The 21796-nt window shown below is 31.1% G+C and overlaps 1 protein-coding gene across 2 annotated transcripts; it reads left to right on the plus strand.

Annotated features, from left to right (window-relative positions):
* Window positions 1–9533: 9533 nt before the first annotated feature.
* LOC112707134 (transmembrane E3 ubiquitin-protein ligase FLY2) lies at window positions 9534–17851 on the plus strand. 2 transcript variants are annotated; one of them, XM_025758726.3, is made up of 15 exons: window positions 9631–10092; window positions 10229–10462; window positions 11729–11801; window positions 12359–12486; window positions 12616–12731; window positions 12971–13031; window positions 14305–14371; window positions 14493–14570; window positions 14885–15042; window positions 15125–15184; window positions 15354–15447; window positions 15770–15937; window positions 16345–16673; window positions 17159–17275; window positions 17360–17851. In XM_025758726.3, the coding sequence occupies exons 2-15, from the start codon at window positions 10283–10285 to the stop codon at window positions 17459–17461; spliced, it is 1731 nt and encodes a 576-aa protein (XP_025614511.1). In that variant the 5' UTR covers window positions 9631–10092; window positions 10229–10282; the 3' UTR covers window positions 17462–17851. The 2 variants fall into 2 exon arrangements, with proteins under 2 accessions (XP_025614510.1, XP_025614511.1); XM_025758725.3 differs by having other exon boundaries at window positions 9534–10462.
* The last annotated feature ends 3945 nt before the right edge of the window (window positions 17852–21796 follow it).

A 21796-nucleotide genomic window follows, 5' to 3' on the forward strand; every position in this document is an offset into this window, starting at 1 on the left:
CTATAATATAATAATAATATAGTAATTATTTTATATATTGTATGAATATAAATTAATTATTTTTTTATTTATAAAAATTTTAAGAGGTTTGAGTTTGTTATATATATATATATATATATATATATATATATATATATATATATATATATATATATTTTATGAATGTGATATATTTTTTTATGTAAATAATTTTTTAAAAAAATCTAATAGTTAATCTATTACTTTTTTGTTTTAGTCCAAATTAAATATTTTTTATTATTTTTGGAAAGAAAATCTTTTGAGGAATTTAATAATATGTGATGAGGAACACCGAATAAATTATACAGAAACCAATTAAAATACAAAATGAAAACATCTTTAAAAAAAGACGTTTTAGGCGTCTTTAACTGAGTGGCCTTAAAAAAAAAAACTAATTTCTACCGATCCAAATTCTACCCGACCTGGATCTAACTTTATCTTTTTCCATAGCTCCTATGTCTTTATTGTGACTTGTCACGGCCGGAGTTCTCTCGTGATGTAATTCCTACGTCTTTTTTGATAAAATTTAACTCACGATGACTCTCGACTATTGCAATAAATGATTGGTAAATTTTGTTTGGTCTGATATCGGCTTTCTCGTTCTGCTCTATTGTACGACGCACGAACATGTTTAGTTTCTTGTGTTATTTGAGCATCTCTACTTGATTTAGACAGCAGGAATGTGAATGATTCAACACGACCTTCGAAATAATCCAAACATTAACCCTTTAATATGTGTATATAAATTCTTGCAGGACAATTTAAACCAGCAGTCGAAATTATCTTCTCGGTCGGAGATATTTTTATTTTCATTTTCTCTTTCTGTTACATGTAATCAATTGATTCTTAATTTCGTTTTTCTTCTTATTTGTGCTCCGAACTCTTGTAGAAAACCCTGCAGCCTTCGCATAATCCTTGTAGAATTTTGCAGCATCTTCAAAAGCGTTAAACGTTATTCTGACATTGGGAACAAACTGCTCATCAACACAGAAAGACTGCAAAATACACCAAAAAATACCACCATATTAAAAACAAGCATATACTATAGAATGAAATAACAATCATAAAAAATAACAAAAACCAGACTCATGAATCATCATTTAACAGAAATTAAAATAATTCGACTAAAAGAATAAGACAATTCACCCTCCGTCAGATGAAAAGTCATAAACTGTAAATATACCCAAACTTTTCTAAAATACACCCAAATATTTTTATCTACACCCGAACATCTGATAAAAATGAACAAAATTCATCAGAAACTAGTACATTATATTCAATTCAAACAAGGAACAATTAACAGCAAATTTCACAGGCAATGTTCACGCATTATTCAGCTACACAATCATAAACTACTAACTAGATCAAATTCAGATTCAATAATTAACTGAAACTAAATCACACATAAGGAACTTCATTGGATTCAAATTCAAAGTGAAATCTCTTACCATTGAATGTTTTCTCTTTCATATTTTTTTGGGTCCCACCTATGAAATAAATGTTGATAGATCATATAAACCCTTTAAAGTGAAATTCAAAATTTAGAGAATCCAAATCCATCATTCTAATAGCGTAGGTCAACTGACTGGGTAACACAACCAATCGACTAAATTGTGAAAATCCATTGCTTTGATGACTTCGATCATTGGGTAACACAAACAACCGATTGAATTAGAAAAAATCCACATGCCTTGCAAAATTCAATCGATTGTGTAGGAATTTCAATTGATTGAATTTTGGAAAACCCAGAAATTCAATCGATTGAATTTTCCAAAAACACGATTTCACCCGCGTTTACGGATGTAACGGATCAAAGATAAAATTCTAATTGATTAGGATTGCCAAAATATTTATTATGATTAAAGGAAGATCTAATTTGTTATTATTTTTATTTTTTATTATTAATAAACATGATATATGAATGATAAAATAATAATTTATAAAATAAAAAATAAATTTTATAATTAAATAATATATAAAAGATTAATTTGTAATTAAAATTAAATAAGGACTACTTATCAGTTATTTAAAAACTTATAAAATATGTTTTATTATGAAACCATTTAATAGTCCAAACGTTTTGAGACCATTGAATCCAGTACCTACTTACATAATAATGTTTTAGTTGTTTTTTAATTAAATCTTGATTTTATCCTAAATATTTTTTTGGTGACTATTTGTCCTAAATATTTAAATTGTTTTATTTTTATCTTAATAAAAGAAATAAATATTTAAAAACTAAAATAAAATAAAATAAATTTTTAAAAGTAAAAATTTCAATCGTTAAGATAAAGTTTGAACCTTTTTCAAATAAAAAATAGGGAAAATTATTTTAAAGCACGTTAAGAAGATTTAATTATTAAAAAGGATCTTTAATAGCAAAATTAGTAAGAAGAATTGAATCTTTTTATAATATTTAAGAAAAAGAATCAAATCTTTTTATAAGGAGATAAATATATTTTTAATTATTTTTTATAATCTTTAATATATACTGTTTGATTCTCAACGCTATATAGATATGTATGAATATTCACTTGAGATTAATTAGTTAATTAATTTAAAAAAAACTACTCTAAAAGATGTTAGGAAGATTTAATTATTAAAATATTAATTCTTAACTATTTATTTATTTATTTTTTATAATTTTTATATTAACCATTTTTATTTTTTCTAAAATTTTAGTAATTTTTATTATTTATTTATTTTTTACTTTTATGATCTTTTGTCTTTTTTCTCATTAGCTAAAGATCACAAAAACAAAAAATAAATAAAAATAAATAAATAATTAATAAAAAATAATCAAATAATAAATGTCTACCATTCAATTATTAGCAAAAGTATAAATGGATATTCAAATATCTTAATATTTTTTTATTAATTTTGTCCGAAATTGTTTTATGTATACGCTGTTGTTGTGCACAGTGCACCTATATATAAATATGCTTAATATGTGCAAGATTCACCTGAAACAAAAATTGAAGCATTATTGCCTCTAAGATTACATTGTCTAAATGGCTCTTAGATGGTATGTTCACTCAGCTTGTCATGTTTTGGGTACTACCATATTGACAAAACTGCTGAAAAAAGATTGACCCAACAAGAGTATCCTACTACTTGTTTAGAGTTTCAAATGCCTCTTTACTATCCACGCTACACCAAAGGAGACTATAAAATCATGGAGGAGTGGAAGATGGTTTTACTTCAGCAGCAGTATGGGCTAAACTTCAAGAGCACCTTTTATGACAAGAGGGCTTTTTATAAAAAGATTTATCTCCTTATTATAAAAAGATTTGGTTCGTCTTCTTAAATATTATAAAAAGATTTGGTCCTTTTTATTAGTTTTAGTATTAAAGATTTTTTTAGTAATTAAATCTTCCTAACGATCTTTTAGAATAATTTTTTCTAAAAAAATATTATGTAAATACCAAAAAACAATATAATTTACCCAAAAAAAAAGAAGTAGAGCAACTGAGAGGGTGAAAGAAACTACAAAAGCCCACATAAGAGGCCCAACCTCAATGTAGGCTTTGTTGATTTAAGCTTGTGTGTTTTTTTTTTTTACTAAAAAAAAGGTGTTTATCAGTAGATCTCAACCCCTCTATACATCTATCAAAATGTGAAAGTTATATTTATATTAATTTCAAAGTTACTAATATAAAAGTAATTTTGATGTGCCTTAAGCAAAAATTCAAATATAAAGATATTTTTCAGTTTTTTGTTCATCACTCAACAATAAACAATAATCATGCATGATACCGTACCCGATACTTAATGAAAATAATCTTTTCTGCAAAAAACGAAAACAGTAACAGATAACAATATATGCACAATCGAATTGCAAACCTCAATTATTTGGAGTCTTTAATTGAAAAACATTGCAATCTACGTTAGTTGAAGATACCCGATACTTAATGCCAAAAAAACCCCCTAATATTTTAGTAGCTATTATTAGTTAATAAACACAAACAAACATGTTTAGTTGGGGCTTTTAAAATTTTTATTGCTTTGATATCGTAACCATCTGTTGGCAACTTGGCATGTTACATGCTAGAAAGGTCCATATATAATACCCAGAAACTCTATATATATATATATATATATATATATATATATATATATAATTTGGTTAACACTATTCTTTTGGTTGCATGTACTAATACAACACACTGACCCTGACCATACATATTTATTACTAATCCCTTAGCTATAATTTGGTCCCGTTATACCTATAAAACGAAATCTGAATAAAACTAAATAAATAATACATGTCAAATTAAAAAGAACTAGTCTTTTCTCTTAACGAATTTATTCGCATAAAGTTAAATACCACTCAGGAACAATTACTATAAAATCTGGCTAATATTCTAAACGGTTCTATGAATACGAGTAACCACTTATAACATAACTTTATATAAAAAAATTTAAACAGAAAATAGGTATTTTATTTATTTTGAATTGCAATATATTCATCTCACTCTCTTTTAAATTTGAGCATTGGAGTACCTTTGCCCTTTGCATGTGCTCACCACTATCATTCTTAAAAAACTGACATATATCTCATCCAACCCAAAAAAAAAAAAAAAAACGAGTTTAAGCATTGAGCAGGATGAACTATACCTTGAAACCAACTATCTACGCTAGAACATTTGGTGCCCGTCATGTGGCCGAAGTTTGAGCTAACCCTACTACCACATTTTCACCTCGTTTTTACATAGCATATGGCAGAAACCCTCCTCCTTCCACCCACGCCAAACTGTTGGTCATCAATGAATCTCTATGAGCAGAAAATCAACGGATGACCAATCTGTTGCATCATAGGCAAAACAACTGAAGCAAGGGGAAAGAGCACAAGGATCTTGAAAACAAAGATGAAGAAGATGTTCATACGTCAGAAACTAAGCCTGTAGTGACAACCACCACAAAGCAAACAGTAAATAGGACCAATCCGTTTTCAAAAGACATCATGGACTTTCAGATGCCCAAAAACTTCACCCTGTCGATAACGTTGAAACTTTATGACGGAATTCGCGACCCTAACATACGTGTCACCAAATTCCATATGATGATGTTCATGAACGGTGCATCTGACCCAATGCTCTATCATACACTTTCTACCTTTTTGGATGATACTGCGTTGATTTGGTTTTCTAATTTGCCTGCAGGATCTATATCAAGTTTTGATGAGTTGGGCGACCTTTTTGTCAACAACTTTACTGCGTCAAAGATCTATATGCACGACTCAGACTACCTAAGTACCATGAAACAAGGACAACATAAAAGTCTCAAAGATTACATGACGAGGTTCGTAAAAGCAACCATGGAGATACCTAACCTCAATCCAGAGGTCCATTTACATTCATTAAAAAGAGGACTACGCCCATAAAAGTTCTAGAAAACCATAGCGGTGACTAAACCGAAGATATTAGCCGAATTTAGAGAAAAAGCAACAAGTCAAATCGAAATAGAAGAGCTCTGACAAACTCGAAAGGCTAAGAGGCCTAATCCTAGCAAAGAAGAACACAAACGAAACAAATACTTGGGTAATAAGACGGACCAAAAACCATTCAAACTTATACCAAAATTCGACACATACATCTCTTTCAACATTAAGAGAAAGGACATCATTAAGGACATCCTATATTCCAAACTAATCAAACCACCAAACAAAGCCTGGACATATCAAGATCAATGATATTTTGACAAATTCAAATATTGTACCTTTCTTAAAAAATATGGATACACTACAGACGACTGTGTTATAGCAAAGGATCTTCTCTCGAAACTAGCTCGACAAGGTCTGCAAGACAAATACATTGACGGCCGAGGACAATGATAAAATGCAGAAGACCTTGGCCAATACTCCAAATCAAATGCAATTACAGAGATAAAGGAAAAAAGATAGACAAAAAATCTAACCAACATCGTAGAGTTATTAACTGTATTTCTGACAGTTTCGCAAGTGGAGGATATAACAACTCGACTAGAAAGAGGTCCTATAGGACCATGATGCTAGTTACCGGCTGTGAGCCGACTTCTACCACCAACATGGACATCCTAGGCATCACATTCAGACTACAAAGAAATAGATAAGAACCTAGACGACCTTGTAGTTATATCACTTCAAGTTAGTGAGCCATTGGTGAAAAAAGTCTTTATGGACCCAGGCAGCAGCGTTAATGTACTATTTTATTCCACATACCAAAAAATGAAACTAAGTGACAAAGCTCTACAACCATCTACAGGAAAATCGGTAGATTTTTCAGGTGAGTGCGTTCTAATCCGATGTTATATATGGTTACAAACAACACTAGGCAATTATCCTGATTATAAAAATCTAGATATTCAATATTTGGTCGTGGACTGCAAAAGCTCATATAATATCTTTCCAGGCAGACATTCTTTAAATACTTTTAGTATTATTGTTTCCACTATATATCTGTGTGTTAAGTTTTCTTCATATGATAACAAAATTGTCACCATCCACACTGACCATAAAGAGGCTAGACTATGCTATAACACAAGCCTTAAGGCAAATCCTTCAAGACAAGCCGACCAACAGTACATACAAGCAATCTATAACTCGGACAGTCTACCTGCTTTAGCAAACTTGGACCCTCGGACAAACCTGCAAGACCAACCTATGTCTATGGACACCTTAACAAAAATAAAATTGGAAAACAATGAAGACAAATATACCTACATTGGAGATGCATTACAAAGACAAGAGAAGGAACAACTTATCACATTGCTATAACAAAATATCAACCTATTCGCTTGGACCCCAACAAACATACTAGACATTGATCCAAATGTCATCTGCCACAGACTTGCAATCAACCTAGAATTCCGACCTATAGCCCAGAAGAAGCGCCACCTCGGCACAGACAAAAGGAAGTATTCTTAAAAGAAACCCTGAAACTACTCAATGTTGGATTCATAAAGGAACTCAGATTCACAAGCTGGTTAGTAAAAATAGTCATGGTAAAAAACACAACGGTAAGTGAAGGATGTACGTGAATTATAGTGATCTCAATAAGGCATGTCCAAAGAATGCATATCCTTTATCTTGTATTGAAAAATTAGTTGATATCTCATTTGGTTTTCAAGTTTAAGTTTTATGAATGCTTATACCGGCTACAACAAGTACTTATGACTGACCAAGATAAGACCGCTTTTATTATTGGCTATGGTAATTTTTGCTATAAGATTATGCCATTTGGACTAAAAAATGAAGGTGCAACATACCAAAAGGCTAATGGACAAAATTTTTGCCAACCAAATTGGACGAAATATAGTACATGTAGACAATATAGTAGCAAAGACCAAGTCCAATAGCAATCATATCAACGACCTAAAGAAAATCTTTCAACAACTCTGACTATACAATATGAAACTAAACCCAAAAAATGTGTTTTTGGAGTCCATATGCTAACCTGCCGAGGTATAGAAGCCAATTCAAAAAAATACTAGGTCATACTAAAAATGAGAAGTCCTAAATTCATCAAAGAAGTCCAACAACTCACTGACCATTTAGCAGCACTGTCATGTTTTCTACCTCAAATCGCACACGATTCACACCATTTTTTCAAAACATTAAGAAAGCAAAAGAAATTCATATGGTCAGAATAATGCGAACATGCATTTACCGAGCTAAAAGCCATATTATCCTCACCACCCATACTTTAGAAACCAGAGCATGGTAAAGCACTCTACTTGTATTTATCCATTACTAATCATGCCATTAGCTCTATCTCGGTGATAGAAACAGGTAACTAATAACAATTAGTATACTTCGTCAGCAAATCTCTTTAAAATGCTAAATTAAGATACTCAAAACTAAAAAAAATTAGCCCTAACTCTTGTCACAACAGTAAGATATCTAAGACACTGTTTTCAAAGCCACATTATCATAATACGAATAGAACACCCACTAAGACAAATCCTGACACGACCTAAATTAGCTAAAAGGTTAATTAAATAGTCCATAGAGCTCTCAGAGTATGACATCCAATACCAAGCACGATGAGCCATCGAATCTCAAACACTGGTCGACTTCATAGCAAAATTCACACTTGATGAGCCCTCCTCAAATGATGAGATATAGATGTTATACGTCGATAGAGTTCAAACATGCAAGGTTTTGGAGCTAGCATTTTATTCAAAAATAGCAAAATAACAATTATAGAACAATCCCTACAATTCATTTTTTACGCCAGCAATAACCAAATAGAATATGAAGTACTTATAGTCGGTCTAAAATTAGCTTATACCCTTAGAATAATACGCCTCATTATCAAATGTGACTCCTTACTAATCATATAACAAGTAATAAGTAATTTTTAAGAGACATTCTATTAAAAAAATATATTTCAATTATCAACAATCTTACTTCTTGTTTTCTATAATTTAAAATATCTCACATACTTTAAAAACAAAATTATTGAACTGATATTTTATCAAAATTTGTAACTATTAGAAACTTAATTCATCAGCTAAGTTTGTCATAATTAACACGGGATGAATCTAGTGTTACATTAACAAATGTTTTTAATCTTTTGGATTTTTTAACAATCTTCTAACTTTGAAGCTTACTTAAGGGAGATAAATATCTATTACTATTATCTTTTAATATATGATGTTTTTTTTTTTTTCGTTTCATAACATTGAAACTTACTTAAGGGTGATAATACTTTTTTAGCTAGAATATCATTTGAAAAACTTAAATAAAAAAATTTTAAAATTTTTAATCATAATACGTGAATCAGTAACTAAATTAGATATTTTTTATTATAATATATATTTAAATATAAAAACAAAATATATAAAATAATATATTTATTTATTTACAAATATATAATAATTTAGTGAGTGACACATAATATTTTTAAATATTTTTAGTTTAATGCACGTGACAACATGCATATATTTTCTTTTTCGTAAATATTATCCAAATTACAAAAAATCTTATTGAAGTTATAAATTTCTTATATTTAATTTAAAAACTAAAACAAGTATCAATCTTAGACAACTCCAAAAGATGTCAAGATAAGATTTCTTTACTTTAATTATCTTGGCATGTATATCTATATATAATAATAAAAATCTGACTCCTAATTATTGTTATATTATTATCTACGATGTAAAAATATTAATATAAACATAAAATACGATATGATATAAAACATATAAATATATAAAATTTAAATTTTTATAAAATACAAAAATATATTATATAAAATATAAATTATTTTTAAATAAATTATAATAATATTTTAATTATATAAAATATTTAAATAATTTATATTTTAATAAATAATAAAATATATTTTTTAGTTTATTTTAAAAATATATTTTAATTATTATAATAATTAATAAATATTAAATAAATAAATTTTAATTATTTTTAATTAATTTTATTTTTTTATTTATTTATCATATTTTTTAATCTAATAAATTAAAAATTAATTTATCATAAATTAAAATTTATTTAAAGATCAGTCGCTATAGTACTTATTGTTAACTCATGGTTAGCTTATTGTTGGTACTTGATAGATTATTAGGTAAGAGCTTCCAATCGCAGCCATAATAATAAGAGTTTCAAGTTTCAACTGAAAAATTCAAATAAAAAATGAAGAGCTACTGCTAATTATTTATTTGTTGATATTATTTTATTCAGAGCTGAATGGAGCTACTTACTTCATGAAGCCTGATTAACCTATAATCTAGTTTTCTCTCTCCTCTCTCTTACAGGGCAAAGAGGGAGAAGGAGAAAGAGAAAGAGCCATTGCGACTTCCGTTTACCAAAAAACACAAGGACACTCTGAAATTGTCAACAAACCTTTGCTAACAAATAAACACAAAAGAAAATCGCTGTTCCAAATCCAACATCATAATTGTGCTCTTCTCTCTCTCTCTTTTTTTTTTTTAATTGGATTATTGATTTGTACGGCGGAAGTTACGTTTGTTTGTATGGTGCTGCTGTTGAAGGCATACGTTTTGGAATTTGCTCCCAAAATTTCTTGTGTGTGACCAATTTGAGTTCGTTGGGCTTTCACTTTCTGTATCTGAATCAACGTGGGTTCTTCCCTTTTGACTCTTTCTCAAGCAACCGTTTTTCTCAATTTTATGTCTGGCTTCTTTGAATTTGTCAAGCTAATTGCTATTTGATATGATTGGTGTTGGGTTATATCCTTGGGTTCTCTCCAATCAGCTTCAACGGAGAATTGGGTCGTTGAATTTGAGCTGAATTTTTGTTTTTTCTGGGATGGAATTGAGAATTGACATGGTTGCTATTGAAAGATTGGAGCTTTGGTTGTTTAAGAGGAGGAAGGGACTAGGGATTTCGTTACAGATTGCATTTGGTTGGTGGATTTTTCTACTGTTTCTTCACCCTGTGGCTGCACTGAGACCCTTGAGGGAGAGAACTCGTTCTTGGGGTGATGAGGTTTGCCACTTCACTTTGCTTAAAGAACCTTGTCTTTAATTTAATATATTGACTATGGTGAAAATAAAATGTGTGTTTTTATTCTATTTTGAAAAGTAGTAGCTTTTAATTATTATGCTGTGCTTCTATTATATTTGATATGAATCACAACATTCCTCTGTAATGCCATTTTTTCCATGTAGATGACCCTAGCTAGTTGGGAGCACTTAATTGCCTTGCTGCTATTATAGTTGTTGTCAGTTAAGCTGTGAGAGAGTTTGCTATACTTGCTACTGTAGCTTTCTGTTGTGAAACTAGAAAGTAGAAATGTGGGACTTAGTTTAGTGTTCTTATGTTAAAAAGATGGCAATGCTGTTTGGAGAAAGGGATGAAGGTGTTTGAAGTTCTAAACATTGTTAGAGAAGAAATAGGTGATGATATTTAATCGGTTGAGGATGTTTGTAAGTTTTGTTAACTTCGTCATTAATTAACTTAATGAGAGGGTTGAAGAAGACACACTTCTGAGCAAGATAAGGAAGGTAAGAAATTGTAACAAAAAGCCAGTTACGAACATGCTACATTTTCCAAGTTCCATAAACCAAGAGTCCCACTAGTATTAAATTTGATCAATTAAGTGGCTTTTAAACAGCCACTTTGGCAATGGACCTTTTGCAAACTTTTTTCTTCTTATCCAAATAGTTCTCTGCTTCCCAAATTTGTAGTGGCATATGTTTTCAAACCTGTATTGGAAGTAGCACAAGCACATTGTGCCTTAAAATGGAAAACAAGTTAGATCATTTGTGATTATGTTTATTGTAAAGGACTACTCATTTTGTGATGTGATTTTTACTAATTTGTTAGTACCTCGAAGCAGGGGCGGAGCTAGATTAAAGATTAGAGGGGGGCCAAAAATATTTATATAATACAATAAGACTAAAATAAAATTTTAAGGGGGGACTAAACTGAAATTTACATATAATTTACATGTAAAAAATTAAAATTAGGGGGGGCCATTTCCCCCTTTTGCTACAATGCAGCTCCGCCCCTGCCTCGAAGGGCTTAGCATTTCATCGTAGGACCATTGGTTTGTGTTATTTTGATATTTAACTTGCATAAACACTGGCATGTGATTCAAAATTATCTTAATTGATAAATTGTGATTTTACTATGATTGAGAAAAATCTGTTGAAAGGAGAGCTAATCAAAATTGGTTCTAATTAAAAATTTAGCTAATCTGTGTTGAGGAAAAACTTGCCCCATGTACTAATTGATCATTGGTTTTCTCAGTGGCTATTTACAAGAAAAGAAGAGAGTGATATTGGTCCATTTTCACAATGGAACATTACAGGAACTTACAGAGGTTTGTATTCTTTAATGCTTATGATTGTATTCGGGGTTTCATGTTATCTTTTGAGTTGTTGTTTTGGTCTGTTTTTCACATGTTTAATGTATCAAATCTTGCTTTATTTGTAACTACTTTATAATTTGAACAAGTTCGTTCTTCAGTAGATTAAATTGCTTTTTTATGAGGACAGAACAATTTTGTTAAAGGCTGATGTTACACACCCTGAGGTAGTAGTGAGACCAATTGAGAGAGAAAGAGAAGCTTCTAATGCTAAAAGAGAGAAAGAGTAAAAGTGATAATATCCCTGTAACTAGCCACCTGGAACAATCAGTAGGAAGGTGTGAATGAGGGTGAGAAAGCTTGACCCTTTAGGTGTGGATGGAGTCATGCATTCACCCTCATACACATGAATGGTGGTTATATATCTAACGGTCAGATCATGTAATTCTAATAGCTTCACTTTGAAACAGTGTGTGCTATGTTTGAATAAACTTTATTAATTTATTTGTTGTAGAATATATTTGTAGTCTTTCAGAGTTTGAGGATGTTTTGTGTTAATCTCTTGAATGCAGGGACTTGGAAGTTTCTGGATACGGCAAATGGCTCTTCTAGATTTCCAGATATCAGAAAAACACGCGGTAGTTCCGTAATTGAATTAATTAGTACGCCCACAAAGATAACTGGAGTACATTATATCCAGGTGAGATTTGAACTGTAAAGCTAATTTCAGAGAATTCAACTTTCATATGAAATATAGTTTCTTATTAATTCTATCACATGTCATCCTTCATATAGCTAATTTATTAACTTTTGAATTCTCTCTTGTCAGGGGGTCATTATATACCACGATGTTTTTGACAGTGAATATGATGTTGGGGGTGCTCAAATCAAAGTAGAAGGTGTATATATTTGGCCTTTTCGACAGCTTCGGTTGGTGGCCAACAGGTTAGTTTCATATGTATAATACCATCAAATATGTAGATCAAATTATAGTAACCTTTAGTTCACAAAAATGACCATGCTTCTGTAAAGTTTAAATTTCTTTTCATTCTAGTTCTGAATTTCCCTTAAATAAGTTCTTTAATACTCTGCTGTATTTACAAAGAAATATTCATAATCATTAGACTAACCGGTATTATCTAGAATCAGAATGTGCTTAACACTTTCTTTTCCTCCTGTTGCAGTGGAAAAGAGGGAGACTCAAGTCAGGATGATGACTATATTTTTTCTAATCCATATCATCTGGTAACCATCTTTCTTGACATTATCTTTGTTCTATATTTAGTTATTTATTTTCTTTTACATGCATATCCTTGATCTTTCACATTGTATAAAGGTGCAATCTGTGGTAGCCACAAATTTGCTGTGGCTATGATGCCTATGCTAGTTGCTACAATTATTTCTTTACACGTAAACAAAAAGAATTTTTTTTTCTTTGATTTCTATATTATTAATCACGAACACTAAGCAAGGAAGGTAAACATACGGTGGTTGATAAGTTTTTAAATGATGCAAATTTATGTTAGAAAAATTAAAAAGAAATAGAAATCTTATACAACTCTTTTTCATTCTCTCACTGTTACACTCTCAACTGTTCAACTATGGCTACCTGCAACACTTGTTTTTTTTTTTTGGACAAGGCCTTGACCGAACCCGACCCATACTAGAAACTAATTATAACCTGAATACCTGACCCGGTATCCAAACGAAAGCCCCTTCAATACTGTAACACATTTTGATCTCTAGCTCCCTCTCAACGGATCTTCACGCGGGAGCAGACCATTGGTGGTGCATCCGTGGTAACTTGACTCCCTCCCGCCGAACGTGCTTCAACATAGGCGCTTTATGGATTTCCATTCCTGTGTGTGCTATGTCGCTGCTGTTACTATTGAAGCCCTCCGTTTTCTGTTGCGGTCCTTGTCCTTGCCGATTGATGTCTCCGTAGAGATGCCCATCTGGTTGATGAAGATGAGACTTTCAACGGTAGATCCGGTTCTGCTTTTGCTATGTAATAACCATGGTATCCCCACAGTAAAATAACAAAATTTGACATGCTTAATCTTGTCAAGACAACTTAATCACACTAAAGAATACTCCACTTATCACCATTTGATTGGAGAGTCAATTTATAGTCACCGTTAGCCACCATAGCCACGGCCACCAGAGACGCAGCCTTGTATAAATTGGTCTATGTGGCAAAGACAATAGATTTATCATCCAAAATGATAGGGAAGAGAAAAAGTATGTAAGTATAGGCTTCAAGCAGGAGGATGAAATAGAAGGGCGTCCTAGGTGTTATTTATGATAATTGATAAGAAAGTGTCATTTGAGCTTTAATAAAACGGTGAAATTAAAAAAATTTGATAAAAGGTTTATTATTGTTTCCCCTATTTTGCTGCTATTGATTCTCTTTCTTTTCACTATGGTGGATTAATTAATGTAAAAAATTCCTTGTACTTTCCTTCTTTTCATCATAGTACCACTAAGCATGTTTACTTGCTATATACATTGTATGCAGCTTGGGGTTTTCTCTTCTCAGGTGCTTCAAGATTCTTCACGAGATAAGATATGGAGAAGAAAACATTGTAATTTATCTTTTATTCTAGTGTATTTTAAAGGGATCCCCCCCCCCTTTCCTCTTTTTCTTCTTCTTTTGTCTATTTATGTTGTACTATTGACTTGGTATTTTTTTTTACCTTATTACAGCTCCAATGCATGATATGGATAAACATTGTAATATTGAAATCGCTGCACAGATTTCACGCTTGCCATCCTCAAAAAGTGGTACTTGTGTTCTCTTAGCATTTGAAAACTATCTATTCCTTTCTCTACTTCAATGTAAACTTGGAATGTTTCTATATGCCTTCGTTCATGTTTCTTTTACTATATCTTTTTGAGTTTTCCATTGCAATGCCAACATGAAATCTATGATCACATTGAATATTACCAAATGTTTATTGTTTGTTACATTTAGATTGATTGTAGAAGAATTATATGTAAGTTACAATGTGTTTTTTCATCATTTATGTACTACCTGGGTGCATTCTTGTATATTTTTGCCCCAATGGTTTACTGATTTGTTATATTATTTCTTATAGATGGCGAGCGTGATCGTTTTCACCTAGAAGGGTTAATGGAGAGTCCCTCGGTGGATGATGATGGGGACTGCTTCTCAGCTTTACTGTTAAATGCAACTTCTGTTAACATTGAGGTCTATTACAACAAAGCAGTGAACTATACCTTGATGGTTACTTTTGTATCCTTCAATCATGAATGGTTTACAGCTTTATGACACTTATTTTCTGTTTTGTGTGAGCTCCTTAATTTGCATATACCAGATCTCTTTTGTGCAAGTTCTTCTATTGATTCGTCAAATGGAGCATAGCAGCACTCAGTCTGTAAGAATTTACTTCGTATTATTATTTTATGTCGTAGATTTGACAAATGGAAATAATATAAAACTTTTCAATTTATGGCTTAGTGTACCAAACATTATTTGTCATAATTTTCCATAATTTTGTGAATATATTTGTAGAAAATGAATTTGATTAAGATATGCCTTTACAGGGTGCTGCTAAGGTTTCAATATTAATGATTGGCCAGCAGGCGATAATGGATGCATATCTCTGTCTTTTACACCTTACTGCAGGAATACTAGTTGGTAAGTTGAACAGATAATTTTTTTTTGTGGGGTCACATAATTGGGGAAGAATATGTGTGTTTAAAACACAGTGCTCGGTTTTCAAATTAATTGTGTTATATATTATCATCTTAAAATAGAGTGGACTTGTGTGATTAATGTTTCCATAATAATAGTCAGAAAGCATGGCTAATGCAGCACTAATGATTTGTGCAGCTTCATCCCATTAATTTGTAAACTGTATACCATTCATCACTCCCCCTCCCCCTGCCAAAAAAAAAAAATGACAAAGAAAGAAGCCTGCTTCTTAGCTGAATAATTGATGTTGCTTCTTGACATGCAGAATCCTTGTTTAATGCTTTTGCAACTGCCGCATTTTTCAAGTTTGTTGTCTTTTCAATATTTGAGATGAGATATCTTCTCGCCATCTGGAAGGCTAGTAGACCTTTGAGTAATGGGGAAGGTTGGGAGACAATGAGGCGTGAACTTTCCGTGTTATACAGTCGTTTCTGTAAGTACTCATAAGAATTAAATTTTGTTGGTGCAATCTGATTTTGCGTGATCTTATCAACTAGGGTATTCCTTGGAGTCATTGATTCCATAATATTTGTTATCAAGTTGTCTACTGTCCCGAGATGAACTACTTTTGTATCTGTTTATCAATCTAGAGTCAATCTATTTATTATTTTTTTCCCCTTTTATTCCACGAGAGGAAATTATGTTGTGTGCTTGAATTTATTATGGGGTTTGATTGAGTTCATTTGAATAGCTCTTCAAAATGCTTCTAATAACTTAGAATTTCATAGCATTTACTGTGTTTCTTTTGGGGCAACGTGAACCTCTGAACTTACACGCATCGAGTTTTATGTTGTATGAAGAAGAGTGGCTGAAATTTAACTTCTTAACTTTCTTTTGCAGATGGAATCTTGTTGGGAGGCATTCTTTTGATGTATGAGTTCCATCATTATTTAAGACCAATTCTTCTTCTTATGTACTCTTTCTGGATACCTCAGATAATCACCAATGTTATTCGCGATTCACGCAAGCCATTGCATCCTCACTATATCTTAGGGATAACCATTACTCGGTTAGCAATCCCGTTATATGTTTTTGGTTGTCCTAACAATTTCATGCGCATAGAATCAGATAGGAGCTGGTGTCTTTATTTGGCTGTATTTATTGGACTTCAAGCCGCAGTTCTTCTTCTTCAGCATTATCTTGGGTCTCGATGGTTCATTCCTCGTCAGGTTAGGCTCAACTGTCTTCTTGATGCTATGCAAAATTGCAAATACTTATGCATTGAAATAACTTCATTCTATTCCTTTGAATTAGTTGAATGTGTGGTTGTATTTATTTGTATGGCATTGTTTTAAGCATTAACAAAGATTTACATACTCTTTCTGTTCCCTTTCATTGATAGTACATTGATCCAAAGATGTATTAAAAAAAAAAGTAACAGTGATAAATAAAAGGGAACTGATGGAGTATATAAATAGTTTGTTTATTGACAAAATTAACATAGGACATTTTAGCGTCGATGTCTATGTAACTTGCCGTACCTAGCGGGGAAAGACTCAGCGATCCTTTTAGCATCTTTGGTAATTTTGCTCCATAATGTTGGTTATCTTGTACAAGCATGATTTTACAGCCTACTAGTTCTCTTTCTTTCTGAATTTGCAAAATTTTCATGAATGATTCTTTCCAAGTCATCCTATATCTATATGATTTACAGATACTACCTGAGAAATATAGCTACTATAGGAGGTTTGATCAAGATGCAAGACATGCTTCGGACTGTGTGATTTGCATGACATCCATTGATCATACTCAACGGTCTAATGACTGCATGGTAGGCCAATATAAAATGTTACAACCTTTGCATTTTTAAACTTCATAATCTGGATTGAAGTCTAAGGCACCCTCTCTTACATAGGTGACACCTTGTGATCATTTCTTCCACTCTGGTTGTTTGCAAAGATGGATGGATATAAAGATGGAGTGCCCAACTTGCCGGCGCTCTCTACCTCCGGCATAGAGAGACTTTACGGTGTATGTCCATAGGATCAACTGACCCCGGCTCATCTTCGAATTTTTTTTGGCATTATATGGTTAATGGCATCCAAGTTTTACATTGTTTTACTTCAAACATTACAGGGGAGAAATGAAATTACACGGGTCTGGTTACCCTTTTTCTTATGATATTAATGACGGGTTTCAACCTCTAATAGAAACAATTTAGTTTCAGATGCTATGTTTTCTGTACATAAATTTGGGGAAGCAATCAACTCAATTGTAATATTTTTCCCCACATAGGAAGTATACTTTTATTCTTTATATTTTAATTGCGTTCAAGTTAGAATTGCAGTGTCTTAGATTTTAAAAATTGAAATCAATATGCAAAAGTGCAGCATTATTTGGTTGAAAATTCCTCTTGATAGTACTGCTGTTTCTGATTCCTTTGTGAATAAGTTGAGTTTTGACTGTCCAAAAGATTACCATCTGTTCTGTTTTTTAAAAAATCATAGTCTTTGTTGCGTTTCATTGAGTCATGAAGTAATCAAGGATGTTTATATTTTTTATTTTGGGATTGGCTTGCATTTTCACCAGAAGTTCCCTTGTACCCAATTTTAACCCCCAAAATCATGCTGACTACGACACGGATGTGTTTGGTTTGGCGTTTGGACCATAAAAAATTAACTATAAAATAATAACAGAGTTATAAGTAATAAAAAATTATAGTTTAAAATAATACTAAATAAAAGAGTATTTAAAAAAGTAAGGAATCTATTTTTTTGGTTTGACTTCGTGAAATTTATCATTGTAATTCTTATATACGATTTGTCAATGTAATTTTTTTATAATATAAATTATTGATTCTATTAGAAACGACATATTAAATAAAAAATCAACAAATAAAAAATAATAAAAACATAATTAGTAGAATATTATAACCCAAAACAGTACTAGAAATATGAGTATCGAGAATACTAGAAAAAGAACCAGATATAAAAAAAATTAAAAAATACAAAATTAACATTCTCATGTATATAATATACCTAAAATAAGATGATAGAATAATACAAAAATATTTAAATTTATATTTTTTTAGTAATTTTTTATCTAAAAATAATTTTAAGTAGTATAATTCAAACAATATTTATTTTATTATAACTTATTTTGATATAAAAATTCTAAACATAAATCACATTGATACTAACTTTTCATAAAACCAAGTTTAGAAATTAATTTGATTAAAACTTCCGTTTGTAAATCAATTTTACTACTATCATACTAGTAAATTATTAAACTACTATGTAGACTATTTGACCCTAAAAAATTCAGTTTTTAGAAAGTTAAGTTTTTTTTTTTTTCAAATTGGATAATGTAGATTTAAATTTTATTTAAGGATTTATCTCTATTTAATGAATTTTTACATACACAAAGTCGAATTTAAACTTCTATTATTTAAATAGATGAGTGAACTAATCATTCGATAAATTCAAATATATTTATTTGATAAAATACATTCAATATAAGAAGATATACTATGAAAAAAAATTAGATATAGGATTTTAATTTGACCTTTTGCAAATATGTTTAGAGAAATTAAATTAATTTTCTTTCAAATTTAGTGAGTGTAAAGGGGTGTCTTTGGTACTTTTTATTTACCTGAATGGCTGAAAATTTGGAGAAAAGTAAGAAACAAATAAAAATCTTTCTAAATCAAAATTTCCCTTGTATTTTACATATGTGTTGTAAATAATTATCGAAATACAAAAAAAGTTGAATCAAATGCATTAATGAAAAATATGATGTAGATTTCCGTATACAGAGTTAATCTAGAGAGAATTACAGTATCATTTATTTCTTTTGAAAAATTTATCAAAAGTTGATTTTTCCTTCGCCGGAAAAGAATGATAGTTTAGTTTAGAGAATAACGGCATGATGAGCTCACAATCCAAAGCACACGTAGCATCCACGATTTAGCAAGGCTTTCCCACCAATTTTAAGAATGTTTAAAATGGTGGGTTCTAAATTCTAATTATTACCCGTGTCCGTCGACACTAAGCCTACGTTTACAAAGAAGATTAGGAGATAAAAATTGAATTAAATATTTGTGTTATATTTAAGATAAAATTTATTAGATTAAATTATTTTTTAATATTATATTTAGTTTAAAATAAATATAAAAATTAAGGAATGAATTTAGAATTTAAAAAGTTAAATAATTTTTTTTGTTAAAATATTATAAAAATTTTAGTCTTTATCTTTAAAAATTTGAGTAAATATTCAATCTGTTTCCTAACTATTTGAACGACGAACAAAGCATCTCTTGAAGATGTGAAATTGACCCATCGAAGCAAAACTATGACTAGTGTCGATGCACAAAGCGAAGGTTCGAATGTGATGTTGAGCTCGACCGTAGCTTCTGGAAAGGTGTGAATAGTAGGAACAAAAAGTTTACGACACCTATAGGTAATTGTAGAATATATACCATACTATTTGAGTCAACCACCATAGACAATCTAAACAGACTCTTCTTCAGGTGCGTCTATTTTAAGGTAAACACATATTGAAGTGGGACATTTTCCAGTTTCACATTCTTTCTTTTTTTTTTTCTTTCTTGTCTTAGCAAATTCATGTGTTGTTACAGACCAAAACTCTTCACTGCAAATTCTTTGCTTGGCTAGATGAATATGTGACATCTTTCCATGCTAAAGATTTTACAAATTCTAATAAATTGGTGGACTAAGTCAAGAGATTGGAAGAGAAGTTAGAATCCATGGAATTGTTGATAGCAAAGGATAGAGCTGGGATGAAATCTAAGAGCACTAAATGCAAAACTATTTCGACATTGTTGGTTGGAATTGTAGTAGAACTGTCATTTTGGGTCTTATTCAGCGGACTGTATAGTTAAAAAATTTGTTCTTAGTTTATAAGAACTAAGTTAGAATATCAAAATAGAGTTGTGTCATGGATATTTTTTGTTGACAAATATGTGAGTTTATATGTAATATATATGTTTTGCAACCTTGAGAATGAAAATGAGTTTGTTGTTTTCTGCTATATTCACTACATGAATACTAGCAACTTCATTATGATAGGTGATTCACAAAAGCAATAGAAAAGCAATATGGTAACATTATCAAAGTATTTGTAACCAAATTAGTAATAGATAAACACACAAATAAACGCACAATAGGATAAACACACAATAGGCGTCAATACAGATAAACACACAATAGGCGTCAAATACACAGAATGTTCAAAAAATACATAAAATTTCTTTGGGTGATCATTGTTAAGGTACAGTCACACATGTCGTTAATCTCCTTGTCACATTTTTAAATGTGCAATCCAAGTTCCATATTAGAGCAATTACAATCCAACCAATACATTATTTTGTACTCCAAATACGTTAAGCTCTTAAGCAGTTCTTCCAAGACTTTCTTATTCAGAAGATCTACATCCATGGGAGAAAATTTTGTCACCTTCCCATCTCTGTAACGTAAAATTTCACTTCCATCTCTAATAAATCTGCCACCATAAAAAAACACAGGCACAACAAAAAAAGACATCTGCATCACATTAAAAAAGACATTATATACACTTCAAAACATCGACCAACATAAATTTTAGAACTTCAAACCACAAAATTTAAACGCAATAAGGATAAAAAATTGTGATTTTTTTAATCAAATATACTTGACTAAAACAACTTTAAACTTTGCACATGCCCTACTTTATCTTAATTTGCAGTGAAATAATTACAAAATATTTAATTTTATCTGATGTTCTTTACTCACGCTAAGTAAAACGTGAAGAAAAAAGAAGAAGAACAAAAATGTCACTCGCCGTGCTCGACTACTCTTGCAATACAGTACCGTCGTCGCAAACTCGTCGTCCCTAAAAGCTTATGATTCATACCTTAACTCACAGGTCGTAAATGTCAGGTATAGTTTTTGGAGGGAATGAAGATGAAGGATTTGTCTAGATTAGGGTAAAGCGTAAATGACAAAGGAGAATGAGGGTTTTATGGAAATTCAATCCAGCCTTGACGACGCCGTTTCTGAAACTGGGAAAGGTCGATTGGTCTCAATTTGGAGGAAGACAATATCCACGTGGCAGAAAAATTGACATGTCATCACTCTACCTTCTCCCATCCGGTCGCAAGGTCCACTATAAGCAGTTTCGTGTGTAGCTGGGATACGGTGGGTCAATTTCACATCTTCAAGGGCGTTTTGTCCATCGTTCAAATGCTTAGGGATTGGATTGAGCATTTACTTTAAAAATTTCAGTCCCTTGTGTCTTTACTTTCTAAGGTTGCTTTGGAGCAGAAACTAAGACCAAGAGACATCCCTGAGACTGC

Source organism: Arachis hypogaea, chromosome 8 (assembly GCF_003086295.3).
Source record: "Arachis hypogaea cultivar Tifrunner chromosome 8, arahy.Tifrunner.gnm2.J5K5, whole genome shotgun sequence".
NCBI classification, from domain to species: domain Eukaryota; kingdom Viridiplantae; phylum Streptophyta; class Magnoliopsida; order Fabales; family Fabaceae; genus Arachis; species Arachis hypogaea.